Raw genomic sequence first — 26,329 nt, forward strand, 5'->3', positions numbered from 1 at the left:
CGAGGTAACTGCAATTATTACCATATCAAATTTTAAGTTTCACCCTTCTAAAAATATATGCATGTCCATCCACCGTGGATGGACCTCCCTCCTTACAATATATGCGTAAGTTACCTTGTAAAGATACTATCAGGAAATCATGTCAGGATGTCTTCTGTCTAAACTCTAAATCTATGCTTCCAAAAGTTTGTATTTTATTGATCTAGTCAAACCCCCCTCCCCCTTCTCATTTCACCATTTCTAAATAAATAGATTTTTATTAACATCTCAAAATACACACAGGGCTATGGAGCACATAAGGGAGAAAAAAAAATTGACATATCCATTAAGCAAGAGCATCATAAAGTACCGCTAAATAAGTCATACTTTTCACTCTAATTCATCCAACTTGATCTCGTATTGTTCACCAGAAGAAAGGATTTTCACAACTACCATACCCTTCTGCCACTCAGTATTTCCTACCAATATTAGTCTTTGTGCATTTGTCCGTGCAGCTCGTTTGAACACCCTACAAGAGAATGAAATCAAAATAATGATTACTCAAAAGTCAAAACATGAAAGAAATTGATCAAAAACTCTGTAAAGGTTTAAATATCTTAGAGAACATCATTGGTATTAGCACCATTTAAGTGGTTTGCTCTCCAAGACTAAGTCAACACTCTGGCCTTTTTCCCTGAGTTTCGTAGCAACTGTAGCAGCTACTCCTTCAAGATCCTTATCCAGAGCACAAACGATGTTGTCTACTTCAAGGCTGAGCTCTGGTAGGAGTCCTTTTTCCTTGAGCAACTTTTGTACCATGATCCCCACAGCCCAAAGAGCCACAAGCACACGCATAGAAGCACACCCAAAAGGCAAAATGAGAATAAACAAAAGAAATTTAAAAACAAATCAAGCATCTACAGTAAAACGAATCTAGTTGTCAAATGAGGAAATGAGAATGGTTGGAATAAGTTAGCAAAATGAAACACAAATAACATGACTTATCATACCATAATGATCTTCAATTGACAGATATATAGTATATATCTGTTTGCATATGACATAATCATGAATTCACTAGAAAATATTCGATTATAAAATTACTTAGTTCCAGGTTTTAACTTACTTCCATGATGACAGCATCACCAAACCCAAAGCCACAAGCTGGAACATCATCCCCACCAAAAGTAGAAAGTAATCGATCATATCGGCCACCACCACAAATAGCTCTCAGCTTTCCCTCTCTATCAAAACCCTGAGAAAAATATTTGCCACACTAAAAGTTCAAAAAGTGGAAAGAAAACAGATAAATCTTTATTAAATACTGCAATAAGCTTAGACAATTTTCACGAAACAAAACAATGATTGAAAGATAACATGGAGTAATACCACAAGGGACTACTCATGCTTACATCCTACAATACAGGTCACTGGCAAATAAACATCTCATATATTCATAGGCAGACCTAATGTTATTAACGCAGGCAGTTAAGTTTAGACTTTGGATATCAATTTTTTAAAGGGCAGGGTGCTGCTCTATGATCATAATGTTATAGTTCATATATAAAGCACCAATTGTAAAGATCAATTACATATATATTCATATTTCATCAAGATATCCTATGCGTCAGAAGACTTCTGGCCCTTAGAAAAATATGCTACCCCCCATAAATGGCAAACCAATCTAGTTATTAGCAGTAAGAAGAACATATTGCCATAGAAAAGTGTCACCAGACCCCCACAAGTAGGAATTGGAGAAGTTAAAGTGAATGGTCCTTTTACGTTCAATTTCCCACGTAAGTGCCCAAACTGTGTCAATGGAGAAAAAAATATATCATAAATCTAACCTCAAACACAATACCGGTGTAGTAGGCAAGGCCACGAACAACAGATGCATCAAACTGAATCCACTCGGAGTAACCAAACTTCTCAGCAAGTGAAAACAATTGTTTCAAGTCAGCTATAGCTTCCCCAGCACCTCCAAGTATCTCTACATTTACGAAAGCATATGGCACACACAATCAGGATTAAAGCTATCATCTTCTTACGAGAAACAGATCTATATACAATAAGTTATCTACTGAAGATAATCACATATCTCAAGAAAAGATGAATGATTTATATAGTCAGATTCCCATTTGAAGCTTTTAACATGGACATAGAAACTTGTTTGAGGGAAGCAGAAGGCAATGATTTAATTTCAAATATCTGCTACGATCTCAAGAAAACTGAAAATTAGGCAAGCAATTATTCCTTTTCCCTCATTGTTTGAGACGGTGATACTTTTTTATGTTTTGTCCTGTTGGTTATCAAAAATAGGAACGCTAAAGCTAGCCCAACCCACCCCCCCCAAAGAAACGGATTTCTTCTAAGCAAATAGTATCCACAAGTGATTTGCCATATCAGAGACATAAAAAGTCAACTAGACCTATTAGCTAACAATTCAAGCAGATATGAGGTGCAGAAAAAGCTGAAAGCTGGTAATGACATTTCTTTTAAACTGCCTTCATTTAGGGATAACTTGTGACTGGTTCACTTTTTACCCTATATTTTCTTTCTTTCCTTCCTTTTTTTTTTTTTTTTTTTTTGAGAGGAGGGAGGAGTACCTAGCTTTTTCCTTGATGAAAGAAAATAATATCAAATAACATGTGGAAATACCAACCTTCCAACTCTGTCAACGACTTTATGGAAAGGATTTGCAATAGTTCCTCAATAGCCTCTTCTAATAACCCAGTGGCATTCAACTCTCTCTTGATCTCATCTATCGGAATCTTTTCAATCTATTTCAAGAAAAACAAAACTAAATTAATTAATTAATTTTAATTAACAAGTGCATAAATAAGGAAAGAAAGGAGAATATGCATATCCAGCCATTGCAATGTTCCACTAAAAAATCATATAACCCAAAGACCAGAATGTGTTACCAGTTACAAAAATCTAGTACATTACAAAGCGAACAAAACTCGATACTATGGAAATCATAAAGGCTAAACTTCAATCAACTAACCTTGTCTATGATGATGCAAACCTTGCCAAACAAATTTTCAGGTACTGAGTAGCATCTCAATACTTCTTGCAAGACCTTTGAAGCAGATATGAATTAAAGACTAACAAAATATAATCAACAATGAGTGCTTGTTGCAGAGAAAGTAAAACATACTGCATCGAAGAAAGCAATGATAAAATATAAGTTTGCAACTGTAATACTTGAGGAAGGACTGTGAATGTACTTAAGAAAGTCATGAAAATGTCAAATGATTCATTTCATGCAAGGACAAAATGATCACACCTTTCGGCTTGAAACCTTAAAGCCAACATCTGCTTCCGTGATTCCAATTCTCTTGAAGAAAGTAACAATGGAAGAAATAAGTTCTGCCTCGGCCTACAATAAGAAATGATAATCTTGAAAGGTAGAAAATGGATAAAGGAATCTCCCAACAGAATCACACAAAGTGCATCCAGTAAACCAGCTCTAGAATTCCCCCAACATTAAAATCAATGTTAAAAACTTTAGATCCACATGTTCAGCTCAATGATTGACTATCAGGCTTGAGCACTGTGGTGCAATTCAAAATTTTCACTAAAGGTGAGTTTCTAAAAAAATAAAGAGGAACTTATGCATTTTTCTAGCAGTGAGCACATATGAGGTGGGTGTGGTTACTACGGAAGTTTATAAAACAATTTGAATGCTGCTACTAATTAGAGCAACAAAAGGCCATGCCCAACCAACTCGTAAGGCTAAATAACATCTAGAGAAGGTTAGTAGGTCATAAAGCATATCAAGTTGGCATCACATACTGTAACTTCAGGTATACCAAGAATATCCATATTCCATTGATAGTGCTCACGTCGTCTTCCCCTTGTCATTCTCTCATACCTCCAACACTGTCCAACAGCAAACCACTTCAATGGGAAGGATAAAGATTTTCTGAGCCAAAAAGAAAAAACATAGGGATCAAATTCTGGCATCTGTACCTGGATACAAAAATAATAACAAAACAAATAAATGAACATCAAAATGTTTTTTTGCTGTAAAATATCAATTTTTTGAAGCAAAAGCAAGAAGCTTTTATTTTGAAAAATATGAGTGGAAATATGCTGTTGCAGTCAACATTCTCCATACCCTTTCTGTATCACCAGCCTTGCTAGAGAAGGTGTGAGCTCAGGCCTCAATGCAACACGACGATTTCCCCGGTCTTCAAAACAATACAACTGCACATAGAAATGACAGAAATGACACAATGCAACAGTCATTGAAACCTTGTCCAAAAACAAAGTAAAATGTACATGAAACACAGGAAAATGCATACCCCTAATACTTTTTCTCTCATGCCATCAAAGTTAGCATCCAATTCTTACTTATTTTAGAGCCATTGCCTTGTTAACAGAACATATCTCATTTCCACGAGTAATTGTAAGTATCCTCTGCTCAAACACATTTAGCTATTTTATGAAAAAAGTTAGAATATTTGCTGTCAGATACACATTAGAACCTTATCTTTCCCCTTATCTACTTACTTGAATTTAACTACTAATCAAATCAAACATGTTCCATCATTAAACACAATTTAATAATAAAAAGAGGCAAACCTGATCTCTAATCTCCTCCCCTGCCTTCCTAATGAACAGAGCCTCTGATTCTAAAACTGGATAATCAACCTCTTCGAATCCAAACAACCATGAAACCTTCAATAACAAAACAATGTCCAAGTGAAATAAAGTAAAATAATAGAGCAAACACTTCACAAAATGAAAACTAACCTCTCTGAAATGGTTAAAGAGCCAATTCCGGAGTCGCATATCTTCAGGGGGGAAGTCACGAGTCCCTTTAGGTGGATTCACATCGATTCTATGAACCTCCTCCACAACTGGTGACGGTGATAATGCGCCGGACCTGCCGCCGCCAGTTCCGCTGCTCCTGCTGCCAGTGTCGGTTGTGGACGACTGCACCGAAGATAAGGAAGAGAATGTTTTAGGGCTTTCGGAGATTAATTGCCGCGGGATTTGGAATTTTCTAGGTGCGAGAGACGAGTGAGTGAAAAGGAACAAAGGTTTTAGCGAAACACCGAGGCGCTGATTCAGCAGCGAAGAAGGAAGCGGAGGCATTTGCGGCAAAAGATTTTACCGTTCCTAAGGTGCTCTGCTGCAGATAGATAGCGTGCTTTCTTTATTTGGGTCTCTGTTTTCAAAATATGGGCCTCAATTGGCGCAACATTAACTCAAAAGATTGGGGTTTTCTTTTATTTGGGTAAGCCCAAAATTATAGTATGTATTGTGGGCGCGATTTGGACTTGAAAGTTGACAAATTTGAGGTTGGAAATATTGAATGTGTATTAATTTTGGACGGGTACAAAGTCTACAGTTAAATAAATCTCAAGTGGGCTGCAATAATGGAGAGTAATTTGTAAATGTACTTGGTAAGCACTCGGATACATAAAAAAAAAAAAAGCATTGAATTGATTGTGTTTTACTTTTCATTTGTTTTTAATAGGCTTTTATTCTGATTTTCGTCACTCAACTTCCTTGAAAGAGCAGAAGATCTTCTGTGACAAATTTCTTTCAACCTTGATATCAATCAATGAGAGGTCTTAAGAGACATCCATGGGACTAGAACTTGAGATTTTATGTCCACAATCATGATCTTGGAATTGAATTCTAAAATGAATTTCAAAGAGTTGATTTAGATTTATTTTGTTATATAAATGATAAAAATAAATAAAAATATTCTATTACATTTAAGAAATAAAAATATAATCTTATTCCTTATTTTTGTCGATAATTGTATGATTTATTAATTTTAATAATTAGAGGTCAACCTTTTAAAACCTCAACTGAAAAAAATAATTTTTTTTTAATTGGAGACTCCACATATAACTACCACAGTATGTTGAAGTGCTCCAAGAGGTTGAACTTGTTAAACTTGTTTTTCTTCAAAACTAGGAAAAAAAAATAAACGATGTATTGCTAAGCATCAAAATTAATCAACTTAAAATTATAGGTTACATCTATATTATATTACATAATAAAAGATAAAGTCTCACGTCTTATAAAATCTCACCTTGCTTAGTTTAAATTTAAAAAAAAAAAAAAAAAAAAAAAACTTTGAAATTAAATCTTGGTTCATTTGGGATGCGTGCCATGAACATCCAATCATAAAATAACATTAAGATGCGATAAAAATTTATTTCACCTAAATGAAGTATTAAGCACTAATAAATAATACTAATACACCATCATCATCATTATCATCATCATTATTATTTTATTAGTGTTTTGAAAACATCGTAGCAAATAGTCAAAAACAAAAAGCTTAGGTGGAAAACTTCATTTGAAATGACTTTTTAGTGGCCATTGTTGTACCTTAGTAAAACAAAATAGAACCTTTAATGTAAAATAGAAATGGTTTAAAGGCCCGCTGCTAATTTCATGTGTTTAAGATTTATTTTGTCGTTATCAATAATAGTGTGTAAAAGAAATTTAATTATATAATCTTTAAAATATAATGAAGTCTATATTCGATTTACTTTATATTAATAAAATCAAACCTCTTAAAGGCCTTTTGGTGTGAAACAAAAATTCATTGTCTTTAACAAAATTTTTTACAACAATAAGCTTATATTTGAGAGAGAATGGGAGAAAGAAAGGAAATAATCCAAAATTCTGAATCTTAATTATGGAGATTGAATCTTAAGATTGTGAATTATGATTATTTGATTGTATTATTTCAATCAAATATCATTTTTTTTATAAGAAATATATCATTCTAAATAATTAAAAATGAATTGATTCATTAAATTAATTAAACTTTTTATATAAAGAAAAATATTTCTCACGGATTTTAAAATTATAACTTTTTATATAAAGCAATCCACTTAATTTAAAAAATAATAATTTATTTTTTTATAATTTTAATTTTCAAAATTTTATTTAAAATAAGATAATTAATTTTTTTCAATTTACAAAATGCATTTAATATATGAGTAGTCGACTGTTATATTCTAACTTTTCGAAAAACTTTTAACTAATATCAATTGATTCTTTTAAGGTTAAGAATCAATTACTATAATTTTTAATCGTAACAATCAATTATCCTAAGTTAATAGTCGATTATTAATTTTATATAAAAATTATATTTAACTTTTATTTGTCAAAGTTTTCGACTTTGCGTCAATGAGAATTGATAAAAGAGTATACTCTTATAAACATGGTACTCAATTACTTTCATATACAATGTTTTATTTAAGAACTAAAACCATACCTTAAAGTATGTTACAATTTAATATGATTTTTTTATTAAAATTTTTACTTAATTATATTATTTTCATATTTAAAAATATTTTTAACATAAGCTTCACGTTAAACAGTCCTTTGATTCATTGAAACAAAGCAAAGATGTTACACATTTGGCTTTGTTTTTATTTTTATTTTTATTTTTTTTCACAGGATCCATTTACTGATCTGGAAATTTGACAGTACTCCACACGTTTTTTTTTTTTTTTTCCATTCGTACTCCCAAATAGTTTCCTGCTAGCAGTAGGATATTTCAAAGGAAGTTTCTTGCTGTGCTTTTGTCAATGGCAAATTCCAGTACGGAATGAAGGCGTTGGGTTTGGTGGGGGACCCGAATTCTTGGCTTTTCTTTCCAAATTAAAAGATTATTATTATTATCACTGCAATGGCGGGCCTGCCTCAAGGTTCCCACGAGGAGCAAATTGAGAGTGCACGGAAGGAGGGGTGTCAATGCCACATTCGCCTATCCTCCATTAAATCAATAAAAATTATTTCGATATTTTTTAAATAAAAATCAAAATAAAAAAATAAAACTTATAATTTTATGATAAAAATGAAAAGAAAATCATAAAATGTGAAATTGAAGGAAAAAAGTACATTGAGATTAAATTGTTTTTATTGGAGCTAAAAGCTCAAATGGTTAACTAGTGCTAATCGCACCATATTTTTGATATCCAACTAATAAAATAACGCATTTGAACTTTAAAAAAATGCACAAATCTTGCTGCAATGATGTTTTGATGACATCCAATAATTTCTTAAAATTCATTTAAATAAAAGATAAAATTAATTTTAATAAATTAAAATTAATAATACAAATTATTATAATTATAATTAACAAATTAATAATAAATTTATATTAAATAATTTTATTAAAATTAATATTTAAATTTAATTAATAATATGATAAATTTAACTATACAATACAAAAAATACAATGAAATCTAAACCCCCCCCCCCCCCCCACCCTTCCCTAGTTATTCACGTTGTGGTTGGTTTACGTCAGTGATTTCGTAAGTATCCTTTCGTTCTCACCAAAGTCAGAGTTTGACAGCTTCAATTCCTCCCTTCCTTTATGCCCATTAATATGTAAGTAGATTAATATTGTATTATTAGGCAGACTATTATTTACAATGACAGAATGAAAAACGATTTGCTTGACAAAGGGATAAATTTCTGCTGCATTAGACAAAATGTTCTATAATTGAAAATTGCGTGCATGGCCGCGGAGTCTGAAGCTTTGAATTTGCGATAAGACTAGCTAGCTAGCCATCCTGCACGAGCACCATGATGTTGATGTTCGGCAACAAGGCTGCTTTGTTACGTAATTTTGGAAAGGGGGGGGGGGGTGTTTAATCCTTTTTTAAAGTGTGAATCGTTTGACAAAAATTTTATCGTATGGATTTGTTTGTTTTCAAAAACTTGAAAAAGAGGAAATTGAGTTTGGGTTAGTGTTAGTGTTCTCTGCCGACGGCCATCCTCTACCTTCAGATGGATTCTAGGCCTAGTGGTCCTAACAATGCAGTTGTTGCAAATGAATCAAGTTGAAGCCTTAGTTTTCTCCCCCTCCCCTAGTAAGAAAAATCCAATATTTAGACCAAGAAATTATGGTTTCTCTTGAATAAATGTAAACAATGCTAGACGATGAAAGGGATTTCCTACCTTAAATTCAAATCCTTTTAATACGTATATACAACATAGGTTTGAAGAATCATTATTCTAGGAAAGCAACATTTAACCCAATTTTGAAACCATAATGATAGCTTTGTTAGTTCAAAATTTTCATTACTTGTAATAAAAGCTTTCTTTGAGTACTTTTTTTACAAAAAAGACAAACAAACATTGTTAGGTCAAACAAACATATTCAGGTTAGTTAATGAACTTTAAAAAGTGTAATTGAAAATCACTGTGCACTAAAACCAACTCCTGATTACTGTGGGTTCCCTTCCATTACGGACCTAGTAAAATGTTCCTCGCGGGACTTTCACACCCATCCCCAGTCCAGTCCCGTTCCCAAAATTGAACGGTATAGCAAAATCCTAAAACTGACCTACCATAAATCAATTAATTATGATACTAGGAGGGGTAGTCAAGTCATTTCATTGACGGTCGCGATTCAGTCAAACAGGTCGATTATGATTGGTCACGAAGCCGTAGTTTCTCCATAACCGATGTCTAATACGACGGCAAAAACCCAGACAATAGCCTACCCATTCTGACTTCATGACTTACATACCAAACCCAACATCAAATCACCATCATCATCATAATTTTCGTCATTCATACATAGCATACATCATCATGCATCATACATACCCATCAAGGCATCAACCGCCTGTATTCTCTATATATTCTATTCATCGCCTCCAATTTTTCTCTTCAACCAGCTCTTCACTAACCCCTCTCAATCTCCCAACAACCCAAACCTAAAAAAATAAAAACTTAAAATTCAGTCAACCTATGGGTGAGGTTAGTTGGTAGCTCTTCTGTTAGACATTCTCTCTGGACTTTTCCTTTCAATTTCTTCAAAGATTTTAGTTTTATTTTTTGGTGCTTAAATTGTTCTGTCTCTTGTTTTCCAGCAAAAAGAAGGAGCTAAACCTGAAGCCGAGAAGAAGTCGGCCGCTGATGCGGGCGCTAAGAAAGATGACGGCAAGGTCACCGCCGTCTACAAGATTGATATGCATTGTGAAGGTTGTGCCAAGAAGATCAAACGCTCGATTAAGCATTATGAAGGTAATTAATTTTTGTAAATGGATTAAAAAATCGTAATAAAATTTTGGAATCCGTCAAAATTGGATAGAAAACTCGGTTCATTTATTGCTTTTGAATTGTCCGTCAAATTTCCGCGTAATAATCGGGGAATTGGATAAGGATTGGACTACGGTGCTAATTTTTTCAACCTAAAAAAACAAGAGAAAGTGATCTTTGTATTTTTAAACATTGGCGTAAGTGAATATCTAACTGAAAATAACCTATCACGGATTGTTGTTGGTGGTTGAAGGTGTGGAAGATGTGAAGGCGGATTGTGGAGCCAACAAACTAACGGTGATTGGCAAAGTGGACCCTGCCAAAATCAGAGACAGATTGGCTGAGAAAACTAAGAAGAAAGTCGACCTTATTTCTCCTCAGCCTAAGAAAGATGCCGCCCCCACCGCTGCCGGCGGTGGTGGTGATAAAAAGCCCGATGCCGAGAAGAAACCTGAAGAGAAAAAAGATGAGAAGAAAGAGGAGAAAAAACCGCCTAAAGAGGTAAATTCACCAAAAAAAAAAAAAAAGAACTACCGTTTAGCTTGAGCATGTTATACCTGCTGTAAATCTGGGAAAGTTGAGTTGTTATTATCGGAAATTTTAAGTTACGTTTTTTATTGATTTGAGTTTTGTATAACTTAATTGTAATTAATTTTTTTGGGGTTACAGAGCACGGTGGTTTTGAAGATTAGAACACATTGTGACGGTTGCATTCACAAAATTCGGAAAATCATCAAGAAGGTCGATGGTAAGTTAATTAATTATGATTAATTTGGAATTAAGATTAAATTAGTAGCGTAAGGTGATGTAATCTTGTTTAATTAATCAAGTGGAGTAGGAGATAAGTAAAGGCGCATTTAATTAATTAAGTGCTAATCGTGATTATTTTAATTAAAACAGGAGTTCAATCAGTGGACGTGGACGGAGCTAAAGATTTAGTAACCGTAAAAGGCACAATGGACGTCAAAGACCTCGTTCCTTATCTCAAGGAGAAGTTGAAACAAAACGTCGACGTGGTTCCACCAAAGAAAGACGACGCTGCTGAGAAAAAAGACGGCGGAGAAAAGAAAGACTCCGGCGGTGATAATAAAGAGAAAGGAAAAGAAGCTGCTGCTGCCGGTGGAGAGAAGAAGGAAGGCGGTGGTGAAGCGAAGATGGAGGTGAGTAAGATGGAGTATCATGGATATGCGTATCCTCCACAGCCAATGTTTTGGTCGGATGGACACGTGTACGGTAACAGCAGTTACGCGGTTGAGGGATATCAGAATCATCCCCATGATTACGGATACGTGAATCATGGGTACATGAATATGAATCAAGGGTATATGCATCCTGGGTATGTAAATCAAGGGTACATGATGGACCCGCGGCATCACCTTTACGCGCCTCAGATGTTCAGCGACGAGAATCCAAACGGCTGCTCGGTCATGTGATATAGGAAGGGAATAAAAAATCAACGATGGAGCTGAAAAAGGGGGACAAATGTAAATAACTGAACTATCTAGGTAGAGAAACGTAAATACATTATAAACGGAAATAGTAGAATTTTGGAATTATCGAATAGGTTAGTAGTGAACAGGCGAAAGCCGGCTTGGCTAGAATCTGTTAGTTGTTGGGACGGTCGTTGGTTGTGTCTTATTTTATGTTCGTTCTTTTTTTTTTTTTTTTTTTTAAATATAGTGTTAAAATTTCATAAATATAATAAAATGAAATATAAAATGTATTTTTATGTTTTGATAAATAGCCGAATATTGGTTCGTTGATGGAGTAGTAAGCGGCAATGGAGAATGCCACGTGGTGCAATTGTTGATTTATTTGAATTTTCTTTGGAAATCTGTCTCAATTGGTAGCGGCATGATTAATGCCTACCTGGTTTATTAGTGGGGAAGGTTTGCACTTACTATTTTGTTTCAACTTTTTGGTTTTTACGACTGTAATCGGGGGAGTTTCCTTGACTAGTGGTACAAAAGTGGATTGTGTTGCATCTGACATTTATAATCCTGTGACGGTGCAAGAAATGTTGGCATAATGAAAATATCTTCAATATAAAAAATATATAATCAATCAATTACATTGTCTCATTTTATTTTATTTTATTTTTGTTTTTATTATTTTTTAATACGTTTAATAAGGTAATATTTTTATGTAAAATGATTAAAAATATTTTTAAATTTTATTTGAATTCAATTTTTTTTTGATAATTTTAGAAGTTTAGTTTTTACTATACTTTTAAAATTTTAAAATTTGATATTTTTCAAGAAAGAACAAATTCTGATTAACAATGAAATGGATTCTTTTCTTTATTAGTAGGATTAAGTGGATTGTAAGGTGATATCGTTATTTTCAATAAAAATGAAGTAAAATTTGTCGATCATGAGTTGATAATTTATTTGGGGTTCAATTGAAGTAATAAAAGAAACAACAAAAAGAGTTGAAAATTCACCAATTTATGGGAAATATGATCTTGTTAACTAGTAGTTGGGTTTTCATTGTCAAGGGCTATAAGATCCATTGGTGTGTGGTTCTGAGGCCAGGCTTGGATTGCATGGTAGGACATAAAGAAATAACAGACTTTGCAACAAGATTCTATCGTTTACAATTAATAGCTTTGAGAGAAACATAGAAAAAAGAGAACAGATGAAAATTCAAATAATGAAAAAGAAAAAATTCAATACATGTCGGTCCAAATGATGGGATTTTTTTTTTATTGTTTTAAATTTGAATTATCTTTTTATAATTTTTAATAAATTCATTAAATTTAACATAAATAATTTTATTTGAAGCGATCCAAAAAATATATAAATATTAGATAAAATAATATTTTTTAAAATCTAAAAAAATATAAATTAATTTGTAATAATATAAAGAGAATATTCCAGAAGGATTTTAATTAATTATGAGATGAGGAGATGCATTGGTCAAATTGATTACGTTGAATGTTGCTGTCGTTAATATAAATTAAGCTATCAGAATAAATCAAATGCAAGATGCACGTTTAATACTAACGAAAAGGCCATGAAGAAAACAGCACCTTTTCATGGGCAATAAAGGCTATAGCAAAGCAAAGGTTTTAAGCTTTTTAGCCACTCACTTACCGTCAGGGTGACGTTTAGAATATTTATAATAATTTTATTGCAATGTTCTTTCAACCTAATTTCAACTAAATAAATTCGCAGAGACAGATTGACTACATGCCTTTAATTGATAATTTAAATTTAATTTACTTAAAGTTTGATCTTAATTATGTGAAAATGACATCACTTAATTTTGACTAATAAAACTTACTTTTTTTTTAAATAAAAATAAAATAAGATGAGATTATTTCAAGATTAATTTATAAGTTATTTATACAAAAAAAAATTCTTGAAAATAGATCAAAATATTATTTTTCTTTTTTCTTTTTTTGTAATTATCACTTTTGAATTCATATTTCTGATATCATTTTCACAGTGAAGGTCAATAATGGTGGATTGAAATATAATTAGACAAGAAGCCTTAACCTTTTTCTTTTTTCCTCCAGCTTTAGGAATTAAAGTATTTCAAAGTAAGAAAAAAAATAGATTGTGAAGATCAAACTCTTTTTTCCAAAAGGTGTTAGAACTTAAGAATATTAATCAATAATTTATCTTTTTTATATATTAAAAATTTTAAGTTTTTAACAAACGGAAGGAATCGATTAAGGTTATCCTCTCTTCATCATCATGTTCTTGGACATCATCATTGTCACTATAACCAAAAAGTTCTACCATTGAACGTTTCAAAAACCTGCCGACACCAATTTTTCTTTTTTTTTTTTTAAATTAATTTTAGAGAAATAAATAACTAATTAATATGCATTATCCAATAAAAGTAACAACAATGTGAGGCTCTCCGCCTCTTAAGTGTCGTGAAATCATGATTCATAGTACGCCTGATAGGAACCCTAACGAGCTGTTGAGGAATCTGTTCATCATAAAAAAAAAATATTAATTCAAAATTATTATTCGAGAGATTAATACCTAAAATATTTACAGTATTCTATATCATTTTCATGAACTTCGTATCAGATTTTCAACAGTTCTTTGCAAAATGAAATCTTAAGTGCCATTCGAATGGAGGGATGTCGTCAATTTACATATAAAGCAATGCATCAAATACATACATGGTATGCGATTACAGGTGCGGGATCTAGCGTTTTGGACACCCTTCAAAATTGAAAAATAATAAAATTTAAAAGAAAATTTTTATTTGGATACTTTAAAATATTTTATGACACTTTAACAATTAAAAAATAAAAAAATTTTAACAATTTTTTTTTTAAATACCCTCAAAATTTTATCATGAACATTATTTTTATTAACAAAATTATTAAATATTTGAATAATTATATATATATTATAAATAAACATTTAAAAAAATCTTGAATTCGTCACTGTGTTATAAATACGTACATGACATTTATTTTTAAAGACAAAAAATATAATAATATAAAGATTTAAAATCATATTTGGTGTATAAAATAATAGATAGAATAAGATGATAATTATCTTATATTATATTTTGTTTGTATCTAAAAAAGGTAATTGGATTATAAGGAAAATTAATTATCATCTTAGTATAAAATGATTTAATCTTCACAAAGTTGAAAAAATTATTTTTAATCTAGGAGATTGAACTTATATATCCTATTATACTTTTAAAAATTATTTTTAATATAAGAAATTGAACTTATATATCATCCTCTTGGTATAAAATGATTCGATCTTTTCAAAGTTAAAAAAATTATTTTTAATATAAGGGATTGAATTTATATATCTTATTATACTTTTAAAAATTATATCAATAATTTAAATCTATAAACTTCGAGAATGAATAATATTGACTAATAAATAAATTATCCTATCTTAATCTTTATATACATTAAATATAATATATAATTATATTATTTAATTTAATTTTAATTATAATATTATTTTATCTAATTATAATTTTATGTACCAAACATATTCTAAAAGTACATGACATATAGTAGTATTGTTCTTTTAAGAAAGGAACTGAAAACAATATTTCATGTACATGGCATGCTTAAAAAATGTCAGTACATTGTGTTGTGTGTATGTATAAAGTATGTATTAACGTATCCTATCAAATATCAATATAGCATGCATTATAAATATTGTGATTGGAATTGAAAATCGAAGAAAGTAGAACTTAAGTAGCTACGTATACCACGTACGTAATAAACAAGATGCAACAAAGTTTTCCAATATGCAAGAAGTGTTTCCTATTAATTAATAATTCCTATATATATTGTTGGCCAACTCAAGCCCATTTTTTTATTGTTCTAAAGACAATTCAAGCATGTCCTACGTTACCCATTTTAAGTCATGACTCATGAGATTATAATCCTTTGTATTACGTTGACACGGTGAATTGGATGACCAAAATGGCAGAATAAAAGAAAAATGGAGAAAAACAAAAGCCTAAGTACATCTCATGTCTACTTCTAGCTAGGTTGGACTTTTCCCAAATCTTTCACCTTGTGGCACAAGCATGAAAATAAATAGCTCAATTAATGGTAGTTCAGCTACCTGAATCTTGTTAAAAAAAATCCTTGGAAAAAAAGGCATCTGGATTCATCCCATGCGAACAATCATTTGACTATGACAATGGGTTTTGAACTTTTGATTGACACTTTTGCAAGCTACTGCTGAAATGAAAGGAGAGGGTGACCGTGCCTGTGGAGCATTCGATTAACTTTGCAAAAGGCCAAAAGCTAAGCCATGAAAGACAGTTTTGAGGTCGACGATGAGACTTCCACAAATGGATAAATACTGGCTGGAAATGTAAACTCTCTTACCTTTCCTTTGCTTTGCCAAGCAGCAATATAAAAAAAAAAAAAAAGGACAAAGGCCGATTTTTGGATTGATAATAAATGTAACAACAATGACCCGAGAGTTTTTTATGCATTCAGAACGGTAACGTATGGTTACGTAGCTGTTTTGAATTGTTTTTGTTGAAAATGGGACAACAAAATAGCCAATGATTCAGAGGATAAGAAACTCACGCATTTGCTTGTATCATCCAATAAGCTTTTTAAGAATAATACGTTTTGATTATGATGGGTTTGATAAACCCTTTTATTCCATTATTATATAATCCTAATAGATTAATTAGTAAGGAGAAAAAGATTTAAATTCGGAGTATAATTTAATTTTTTTGAAGTTCAAATAATTATATTTGTAATTTTTTTATTTTTAAATTATTTTTTATAAAAAAGATTTAAAATTAAATTTTAAATATAAAATATTTTACATGTATTGATAGAATTAAAATTTGATAAATAATGTGATTTTTTTGGCCAAAATAAAAATGTAAATTAGATAGCATAAATTTTTATATCTTAAGTTATTCGTTAACTTGTAATGTGAAAAAATATTCATAAACCTTACATATATTAAGGTGAATTATCTTATATTAAATATTCAATTGAAAATTAATTAGTTCTAATTAGAGTGATAACTTGAATATAAGGCCACAAAAAATTAGATATTTATTAGATATGGGATAACTTATTTTAACAAGTCTTATAATGTGTAGAAGGAGATGGAAGAAGTTTATCACGTGACAATTTGAAAAAGACAACAGAAAGAAATCTTGGTTTTGATATCATATTAAGTATCTAACTTAAAATTAATTGACAGTAAATAACATAAATACAAGACTATAGGAAATTAGATATTTATTATATGTGGGATAACACCACTTTAACATGCCTCCATTATGTACGAGTGAAGATGAAAGAAACTTATTATATGACAGATTTGAAAATGGTAATGAAAGAAAATCATAACTCTGATACCATTTTTAATAGGCCTCCATCACGTGTAAACGAAGACGAAAGAAGCTTACCATATGATATTTTTGGAAAGGGTAACAAAAAAAACCCTGACTTTGATATTATTTTTAATAAGCCTCATTCACGTATAGATGGAGATGAAAAAAGTCTATCAAAGATAACAGAAAGAAATTCTGGCTCTATATCATATTAAGTATTCAATTTAAAACTAATTAAGTGTAAGTTGATGGGTCCAACCTGAATATAAAATTATAAAAAATTGAATATTTATTAAATTTGAGATAACTCACTTTAACACCTTACAAAATGTTCTACAATTAACTACTATATGATAATATTCTTTAATAGTGGAAAGATATTATAAGGGTAGCCATTATGCTTAATTAATTAGCTCAAACCATTCGTTTTATTTCTCAAAAAGAAATTTTATTCTGGTACAAAAAATTGTAATTTAAAAATAAAATAAATTGTAAGTATTGAAAATGTAACTAAATCAATTAAGCTAAATTTTGGTTCAAGAAATTAAGTATTTCAAATTAAAGGCATAACCACATTTTTAAATGTACTGTTGATGGCTTTGATATGTTGCCAAACTTTTCCTTCTCATCCAAAGATGAATAAGACCCTTGAGTACTAAATATTTTAGGGACCAATTTGGTGGTATGGTCTTTCACAAAGCAAATTTCTTAGCCCATAAACAGACAAAAAGGATTGGTCAATTTACTCTTAGAAATCACTAGCCCTACACAACCAAACACCTTTTTTAAATTAGATGCCTTTCTTCATCAAGCAAAAACATGTTTTATTGAACTTAAATTTAGTTTTGTTAATTCATACAATTATCATTAAACAGTGATATTTAATAAATTTAAAATTTGAATTTTAGTATCTTCAACCTTTTTTTATTTTTAAATTACAACCTCCTATGTAAAAAAAAAAATGCATGTTTTATTTTCTTAATTTACATGTGTGTTTTATAAGTTGTCTAATGTTGGAAGATACTTTAATTATTATTATGAAAAAAAGAAATCAAGAAAATAAGTTTATTGCACCAAGAGTATTTGACCCATTTGATTAATACATGTAGACACCCATTTTCATTTAGGATACAATCAATTTCTTAATACGAATCTCTTTGGGATCGTCAGGCCTCGTATAGGTCCATGTTTGGGCTTCTTACATTTATATTATTTCGTTTGAGCTTTGAGCTTGGTAATTGTTGATCAGATTTAGGCTTTAGTCAAAATAATAATAATAATTTTTTTTTATTATTATTATTATTATTATTATTATTATTATTATTATTATTACTTTTAATTTTATCTTTCTTTTTTTTTTTCCTTTTGTCATTTACATCTTAATAAAGAAATTAGGGGAATCAAATCAACTTTTTAGAATCAAGGTTTATTTGTATAAATTTAGAAGCTAAATTGACTGGGATTAAAGCCTTATATCAATCGCCCAAATCAAGTAGAACAAATCTCTGTATTCAAGCTTCGATTAAATCAGTTTAACCCTTAAAATTACTACTAAAACAGACTATAAATGTGGCATTAAATCACATAAAAAAGTAGAGAGAGAGAAAAAAAGAGGGGAAAGATTCTGGGTTCAGTTGTTGTTTAGATGATTTTATTTTAGAACTAGTTGACAGTTGAATTTCTAAGTTTGGTGAAAAGCAAAATTGTTTGAAATCCTTGAAAAAAAATCTGAAAGAGCTAAGTTTTTTGAAAAAATTTGAAAATTTTGAAAAAAATCTAAAAAAAATATGAAAAAAATTTGGGTTTTGTTTAAAGGTTTAAGTTTTCCAATTTAATTTTTTGGTGAACTTTGAAGTTTTCGGCTATTTTTCCAGACACTGGTGATCAAACCCAATTTTCAATGATTGAATCTGGAAATTTTAAAGAGAGGTAAGAGAGAAATTCATCCTAAAGAGAGGGGGGGCTAAAGGTTTCTGAAGAAAAACAAAAGACTTGAGTTTTTATACTGCACCAAAATGATATTGTTATGAAGGCCTAGGATCCGTACATCGACTTGCTAACCTGCACACAACCCGCATGTTGGACCTGACACGATAACAGTTTTTTTTTATTTTTCATTTTATTTTCCATTTACATTTTTATTTATTTTATTTTTCTAAATTTTCTTATTTATTTTCTATATCATTTTATTTGTTTTATTTTTATTTTTTTAGATTTTTTAATTTAATTTATTATCATTATTATTAATTTCTTTTAAATACATATATAAATTTCATTTTTTTCTAAATAGTAATGATAAAAATATATAATAAAAATGTATTTCAAGTGTAGACACCCCAATCTATCTGGGGTCTGTTTATTTTTGTTAATTGAAAGTAATAATGAAAAATAAATTAAAAAAGTAGGAAAAACTCTGGGGTGGTTGGATTTGTTTAGGGTTGTTTTTCTAGAGTTATTAAAGTTGGGATAAATTCAGAATTGAAGATTGAATTTAAAGGGGATCGAAACTCCTTGTCAGTTTAGGGTTATCAGACCTTGAGCCCTATAAATATAGGCCTGCATCAGAAAGAAAGGATATATAGATCACACAAAAAAGCACGCAAAAACAGTCGGAGAGTGTAAAAATTTTTTGGAAAAATTTTGGCAAATTTTTTCTAAAAATGTTTTGGAAGATTTTCAGTTTTCGATGAGTTTTCTGGTAAGATTCATCTTTTTCAATGAAATTTTCCAGTTTTTAACCAATTTTTCTAGTTTTTGGCAAGCTGATTTAATCATATTTTTTATTTCTAGAGTGATAGAAAGAAAAGAAAAGAGGAAAGAGAAAAAGAAAAGAGAAATCTAAAGGAAAAACCAAAAATTAGTTTTTTTTACTGTCTCAAAATGATGTCATTTTAGGCATTTTATTCAGCTAAGATCTGCTCATTTTGCATTTGGGTTGACCCGACTCGAACGTCAACTCATTTTTCGGTCCGCATCCTAGCCCTAGCTCTTAGCTGAACCGAGTTAAGCCTTTGTTCCAAGCTACATCTCTGAGCCATTCTCTGTGCCTAGAGTTGAGCTGCGCCAAACCATTCTAGTCGAGCCGTTTTTATTTTTTGGTAATTTTTAATTTTTAATTTATCTAATTATTTATTTATGTGTTTGTTTATTTTTAGGGGTATTTTTGCATGATTAAGTTTAGAAAAAATAAAAAATAAAAAATAAAATATTTTTTGAGAATATATATTAATTATCTAATGATGAAATTTTTAGAAATTTCAAATGATAAATTTTTATAAATTTTTCAGGTAAGAAATTTTTTCAAAATTTATCCCAAATGGTGGCATAATTTAAATAAAGTTTTAATAATAATAATTAATATTATTTTCAAACAAAAAAAATTCTAAATAGGCCCAAATGGTGGAGAATTTAGAAATTCAAAAAAGAAGATATTTCTGTTTTGGCCCAAATGGTGGAATAATTATATATTTTTTCAATAAAAAATTAAAATAAAAAATAATTACTCATATTTCTGATGACAGAGCCTCTTCAAGAAAACAAATGGGATTTTTGAATACTCTTGAAGTGAAAAAATATTTTTAAGAATTCTAGATTGATGGAGAATCTTAAGAATTATTTTCAATATTTAAACAATTAGAATCAAGGCCTTAAAATAAATTTAAAATAAAATGGTACCATTATTTAGATAGGTATGCAGGGGTGTTATAACTTTCCTCATATGTAATCGAGCTCTCAAACCCTATTTTAATTAGTAAATCAGAATCTATTTTTTTAGGGACCTTTAATCCAGCTTAGGAGTTTCTTAATAGGATAGATTTATTAGGTGGCCAATCACACATAATAAAAAAGATCGTTAATAACTTCATTTGTTAAGTTTAGCTAGAGATTTACAGATCTATATGTTATGATAGTTTGGCGACTCTACTAGGGATGCTATAGAGAGTCAGGCCATAACATTTTAAATTTATCCTATCCTTTGATCTAATTGTTTTAAATTGCAATTATTTGTTTACTAACTTTTTTTTTGTCTTTTATTTGATTTGTGAGGTTGTTGACAATTTTATGTTTTTTCACACACATTATCACTTGTATTTGCATTACATGAGCTCTATACCTGAGCTTCGTCCCTCTTAAGAGGGAGTAAAATACCTATATTTTCATGAAATGATAATCTCTGAATGACTAGCAAAATACTTCTACTCAAATTGAATCATTTTCGTTGGTAGCCGGTGATGCATGAGGATTGAAATGCTTTATTAGTCTATGATAAACAATAAAGTAAGGAATAATTTGGGAACCTTTAGTGGTTAAAATCATCTAACCCTACATATAATCTACACTTAAGTGACCAGCCTTAAGATAGAGCTATTCTCACCCGTTAGTAGATGTAACCCAAAATTAGGACACAATAAGGAACATATTATGATTATCTAACCATTTTGTTTATTTGACTTTATGCATTTGCATCATTTCAATATCATTTAATTCCATCATCATATTTAACATTATCATTTGTATCATTCTCATATAGAAAATATTTACCATATATCAGTCATTGATAAATTAGATCTTATGCCTACATCCATAGAAAGTCAAATGCAATCAAAGTTTACATTAGTTCATTGTGAATCTCCTCATCAATTAAAAATCAAGTAGAAGAAGGTAATAAAAAATAGGATAATTGCTTGCCTAAAGGTTTGATCTCATCATTGCCTGAGAGAGTTCATCTCAATCTCTAACAAAATGACCTAGTTGACCTAAGTAATGTTTGGGCATGCATGAGTGGAACAAGGCATGAGGTGTTTGAGAATAAATATGGAAACATAGCTTTATTGCTCCAAGTGAAAATGGATAATAATTTGATCAAGGCCATCATTTAGTTTTGGGATCTTTTTTATAGGTGTTTCATTTTCATTGAAAAAGATATGGTGCCCATAATTAAAGAGTACATGATCTTACTCCGTTTTAATTTACCAAACCCAGACAAGATTTATTGATCAAATAAGGTAGGATATCGTAAGAAGCTAATGCAAATGCTGAGACTTAGCTTACCTCAAGTTGATACATGTGTCAAGATAAAAGGTGAAAGTAAGGCTATCCCATGAAGTTTTTTACAAGACTTCATCTAGGGGCATTTGGATGATGATCAGGAGTTAATAGCAATGGCTATAGCTTTAAATGGATTGGTGATATTCTCAAAAGTTATCCGATATGTGGATGTCACAGTGATAGACTTTGTTGATAAGTTAATATACAAAGTCAATGCAGTACCAACCATTTTAGCAAAAAATATTTATTCCTTAAAGTTTTATCATAAAAATGGTAAAGGTCGATTTAATAGGTGCTTACAACTACATTATGTATGGATGAAAAGTCATATTGAGTGTGAAAACAGGTAGTTTTGTAAACTTTATCTTCATTCTAGTGTTTTAATCAAGAAATTTTGTTACAGCACATGACCTAAAGCGAAGTTAAAAGAAGAATGTGTTTCATATTTACATGTGCTTGATAACCAAAGGATAATCTGGAGAACACCTTGGATACATCTTGATACAGTGTGATATAGTTGTGGAAATCAACCTTGAGTGTTCTTATTGAGCTTATGGGGTGTTGTTACTTATGCCCTAACTTTGGTAAAAAGATAATCTGGCTATGAATAATTTATTCCAAAAACCTATGGGCTTAACCAGTGAAAATTTTCTTTCACTGAAAAAAAAGTTATATGGAAAGATCAAAATGATAAAAAAATGCATGAAAACAAACTATCAGGGTTAGCCAGGGAGAATTACTTATGATGTCATTTCGAAATATATTATGTGGAATATAAGGAGAGGTAAGGATATTGTGCTTTCTTGAGAATAAATATTGGACCATTCCCCAAAATTGATTCCTCAAGATCCCTTGCTCAAAGTGGAAGCAGCTAAAAGAAAACTCCAAACTGAGAAGGATGAGCTGAAGCAATAAAATAAGTGATTAAAAGTAAAAATGGAAAAAAGCTTAAAGTTGCAAGAATAAAGAATTCAGAGCCTCAACCAAGCAAAAAGATCAGTGGAAAGCCTTATTTCATGATCTGGATAAGACACATTCATTAGTTACACCACGCTTGTCCTACTCTTAAAAAAAAATTAATTATTGAAAACGACGGTGGAAGAATGACAAAAGGCCACGACTAAGGTGCACAGACATAGCCAAATGCTACAAGGTATAATGGATTAGTGCACAGCATAGGTAGAAGCCTTAACTAATGAATGTAGGAAACATGTTAAACAGAGTGGGCTCTGAAAGGGCATGTGCACAGAAAAACAAAAACATCTAAGGCACCTGTTCGATCAACTATGTATTATTTTTGACAAAGCGTCATAAATGAAAGAAGAAGTGAAAGATTTGAAGGCCATAGTGCAACCAATGGGAACTCATAGGTGGTGATTGCTTGACTTTCTAGATAAGGCATAAAATCATTACCAGCTAGCTAAGATATTTATAAAGAGACATTAGAGTAATGATGATGTTTAGGACTTTAGAGTATTGCTTTGGCTTTGTTAGAATGTAGTTTTCAAATTTTTTTAAATAAAGTTTCAAATTAAGATTTTTTTTATCAATGATAGTTATGTGACAAATATTTAGTACATTCCATTCATTCATCAACATATTAAACATAAAGCATAGCATTTCTAATAATACATAATTGTAGTGCTCAAGGTTCAATGATAGCTCCACTAAGTAAGAACCCCACACAATCAACTCGCGAATATAATACAAGACTCGAACCAAACAAATAAAATAAAAAAATTCTAATTGTCTCGAAAGGATAGAGAAAGCTCAAGAGAAACTTGAAGAAGAGTTGAGTAAAATTCTAGATGCTTTAAATAAGTTAAATATGGGGTAATAGATAGAGAAAAATATTAGCCAGTAGAACTGGCCATTACAAGAGGTGAGTGATTCTTTATACCTTATTGGTTTTTATCCGTAACAAGCCTAGTCCACTCAGGATGCATCACCATAACAATTTACATACCTTGAAATGCCATCAGCTTCAAATATAAGATAGTACCAGAGTTATGTAAATTTTGTCTTATTGAGAATACGGTACAACCAATTCCCAATTTGAATGATCCAGAAAAGAGAAAAAAAGCTAAGGCCTAAGGAAAATGAGATTTAGAAAGCTCAAAAGCTGAACAAAAGCTGAACTTATTAGAAGAAAGGTTACGAACAATAGAGGTAGCTAGTTTTTATGATTTTGTAGATGCTGCTAAGTTCTGTTTAGTCTTAAATATTATTATTCCTCCAAAGTTTAAAGTATCAAAGTTTGAGAAGTATGATGTTATAAAGTGCCCAACGACCCACATTACCATATATTGTCAGAAGATGGCTGATCATGCTCATAATAAAAAGTTATTGATGCATGTATTCCAAGATAGCCTTATTGGCTCTACAGCTAGGTGGTATGTCTAATTGGATATGTCCCATATTTAGTCATGAAATGATATGACTTGTGACTTCATTAATCAGTATCAACATATCATAGATATGCTCTTGATCATTTATCTTTGTAAAATATGGAGAAAAAGGTAACTAAATCATTTAAGGAGTATGCCCAAAGGTAGAAGGACATAGCTACTTAAGTGCAACCTTTTCTAACTGAGAAAGATATTATAATGTTATTTGTCAGCACTTTAAAATCTTCATATTATGAAAAGATGATAGAGAATGCAACAAAAACTTGTGCTGACATGGTGATCTTAAAGAAATAATTGAGAATGCCATTAAGAATGGTAAGTTGAAAAGATAAGAAGTTTTCACTAAGAAAGCCCTAAAGAAGAAATAAACTGAGGCTTAAGCTATGAGCATTGACAGACAATAGTTCAGGGGTTATCAACCTTATCAGCCACAAACTTACTCCTCATATTATCCTACAGTGAATAATACCTCACATTACCCATATTAGCCTACCCCACAATCATCCTACCCACCAACATATCAGCCCACTTTCATACCCCAAACTATCATTCGTCATGCTAATCCAGTGGTTCACAAGAGTAACAAATTACTTAAAAAAAATTTGTATTTGATTCGATTCTCATGACTTATACAAAGTTATATCGAAAGCTCTACAATAATAACTTAATTGCTCATAGCCGATTAAGCCACTTAGGCCACCTTATCCTAAGTGGTATGATCCTACAGTTCATTGTGACTACTACTTTCTGGTTATTTCACTAAAAATTACATTGTTTTAAAGCATAAAGTGTAATTATTAATCAAGGATGAAATGATAAACTTTGACACATGAGGGATAACAACACCAAATGTTAGTATCATTCCATTACCCAATCACGATATCAATACTCTGAGTGATGATCAAAAACAATTTTGATCTAAAAAAACTTGGTGAGCATCAACGAATTAGAAGGTTAGATGTCAATAAAAGCCTTTTTTCTAATCACATAGGGGCATAATTTTTTGAAGAATGTTAAGGCTAATTGAAATGGCTTATCATTTTGAGATTTCTTTTAGTGTAATGTTAGGATTTCTTTTATACAATAGGATTTTATTTTTTATCATTTTAATAAAAGGTAAGTTGATGCATTTCATTACCTTTTTCTTTTTCATCATAACCATTATTCCATGCTTTGTTATTTCTCATATCTTTTCATTCCCATTCTCAAATTTCAAATGATGGATGTTTAGATAATGATAACAATAATTTTGGGATTTAATTTTAAAAACTCATTCACATTGATAAAGTTTAATTTGTGGAGACTTTTTGAGCAAAAGAAGCAAGTTACTGACAAATGTGAAATAGATATGTCTTGAAAATATGTAGTCTTTTATAAAGATCCATGAACTTATTTTTATTCAATAGATAATTTTTAAGGAAAGCACTCACATTTAAGATGAAAAATGATCATCTTTCTTTTACCATTTGAAAAACCATCCATTACCACCTTTTTTGAGCCTATTATGATTTTTTTTTCAAATAATCTCAACCAAGGATCATCCTTTACATTGGGGATAAATTTTAAGAAAAGCATGTTTGAACAAGAAAAAAGGTAAAAGATCGCAAAAGGTCTTAAAGATAGAGTAAAAAAAAAACCCTTTAAAAAAAAAAGAAGAAAGAATGTCACAAATGAATTAGGAAAAAGTAACGAGAATCTTTTTATGAGAAATAAGATAAATGAGAAAACGAAAAAGTAGTGACATGATGTGGAATGGGGTAAAATGCCAAGTTGTATCAAATGATGAGAAATGATCCTTTAGTTTTAAATCTTTTAAACACATATTTTGAGCATATTTTATCTATTTCTTTTATGACCTCTCACCATAACCTACATTACAACCTTTAAAAGTTCATTTAGATCAGATGTGAGCACTTAAATTGAATGATCATATGTTAGGCTAAAGCATGCTTATGATGGAATAATGGAATCATGCTATGTTGTTTTAGAGATAAATGTGTGGGAGATATTAATAATGGATAAAAAAATAAAAAAAT

At 30.6% G+C, this 26,329-nt stretch overlaps 2 protein-coding genes across 4 annotated transcripts; one reads left to right on the forward strand and one right to left on the reverse strand.

Annotated features, from left to right (window-relative positions):
- Positions 1-237: 237 nt before the first annotated feature.
- On the reverse strand, positions 238-5,130 carry LOC111311820 (histidine--tRNA ligase, chloroplastic/mitochondrial-like). Of its 2 annotated transcripts, XM_022911559.2 has the most exons (11): positions 4,741-5,130; positions 4,570-4,665; positions 4,103-4,191; positions 3,778-3,907; positions 3,269-3,361; positions 2,987-3,061; positions 2,642-2,759; positions 1,827-1,969; positions 1,106-1,234; positions 623-786; positions 238-508 (listed from the first exon to the last, which is right to left on the reverse strand). In XM_022911559.2, the coding sequence occupies exons 1-11, from the start codon at positions 5,083-5,085 to the stop codon at positions 370-372; spliced, it is 1,521 nt and encodes a 506-aa protein (XP_022767294.1). In that variant the 5' UTR covers positions 5,086-5,130; the 3' UTR covers positions 238-369. The 2 variants fall into 2 exon arrangements, with proteins under 2 accessions (XP_022767294.1, XP_089616450.1); XM_089760324.1 differs by lacking the exons at positions 4,570-4,665; positions 4,741-5,130 and adding an exon at positions 4,290-4,421.
- Positions 5,131-9,650: 4,520 nt separating this feature from the next.
- On the forward strand, positions 9,651-11,761 carry LOC111311821 (heavy metal-associated isoprenylated plant protein 6). 2 transcript variants are annotated; one of them, XM_022911562.2, is made up of 5 exons: positions 9,651-9,738; positions 9,852-10,005; positions 10,274-10,521; positions 10,690-10,768; positions 10,921-11,761. In XM_022911562.2, the coding sequence occupies exons 1-5, from the start codon at positions 9,730-9,732 to the stop codon at positions 11,451-11,453; spliced, it is 1,023 nt and encodes a 340-aa protein (XP_022767297.2). In that variant the 5' UTR covers positions 9,651-9,729; the 3' UTR covers positions 11,454-11,761. The 2 variants fall into 2 exon arrangements, with proteins under 2 accessions (XP_022767297.2, XP_089616466.1); XM_089760340.1 differs by having other exon boundaries at positions 9,651-9,733; positions 10,921-11,583.
- The last annotated feature ends 14,568 nt before the right edge of the window (positions 11,762-26,329 follow it).

This window comes from Durio zibethinus, chromosome 1, assembly GCF_047325235.1.
Source record: "Durio zibethinus cultivar Kanyao isolate XHJ-2024 chromosome 1, ASM4732523v1, whole genome shotgun sequence".
Lineage (NCBI taxonomy): Eukaryota > Viridiplantae > Streptophyta > Magnoliopsida > Malvales > Malvaceae > Durio > Durio zibethinus.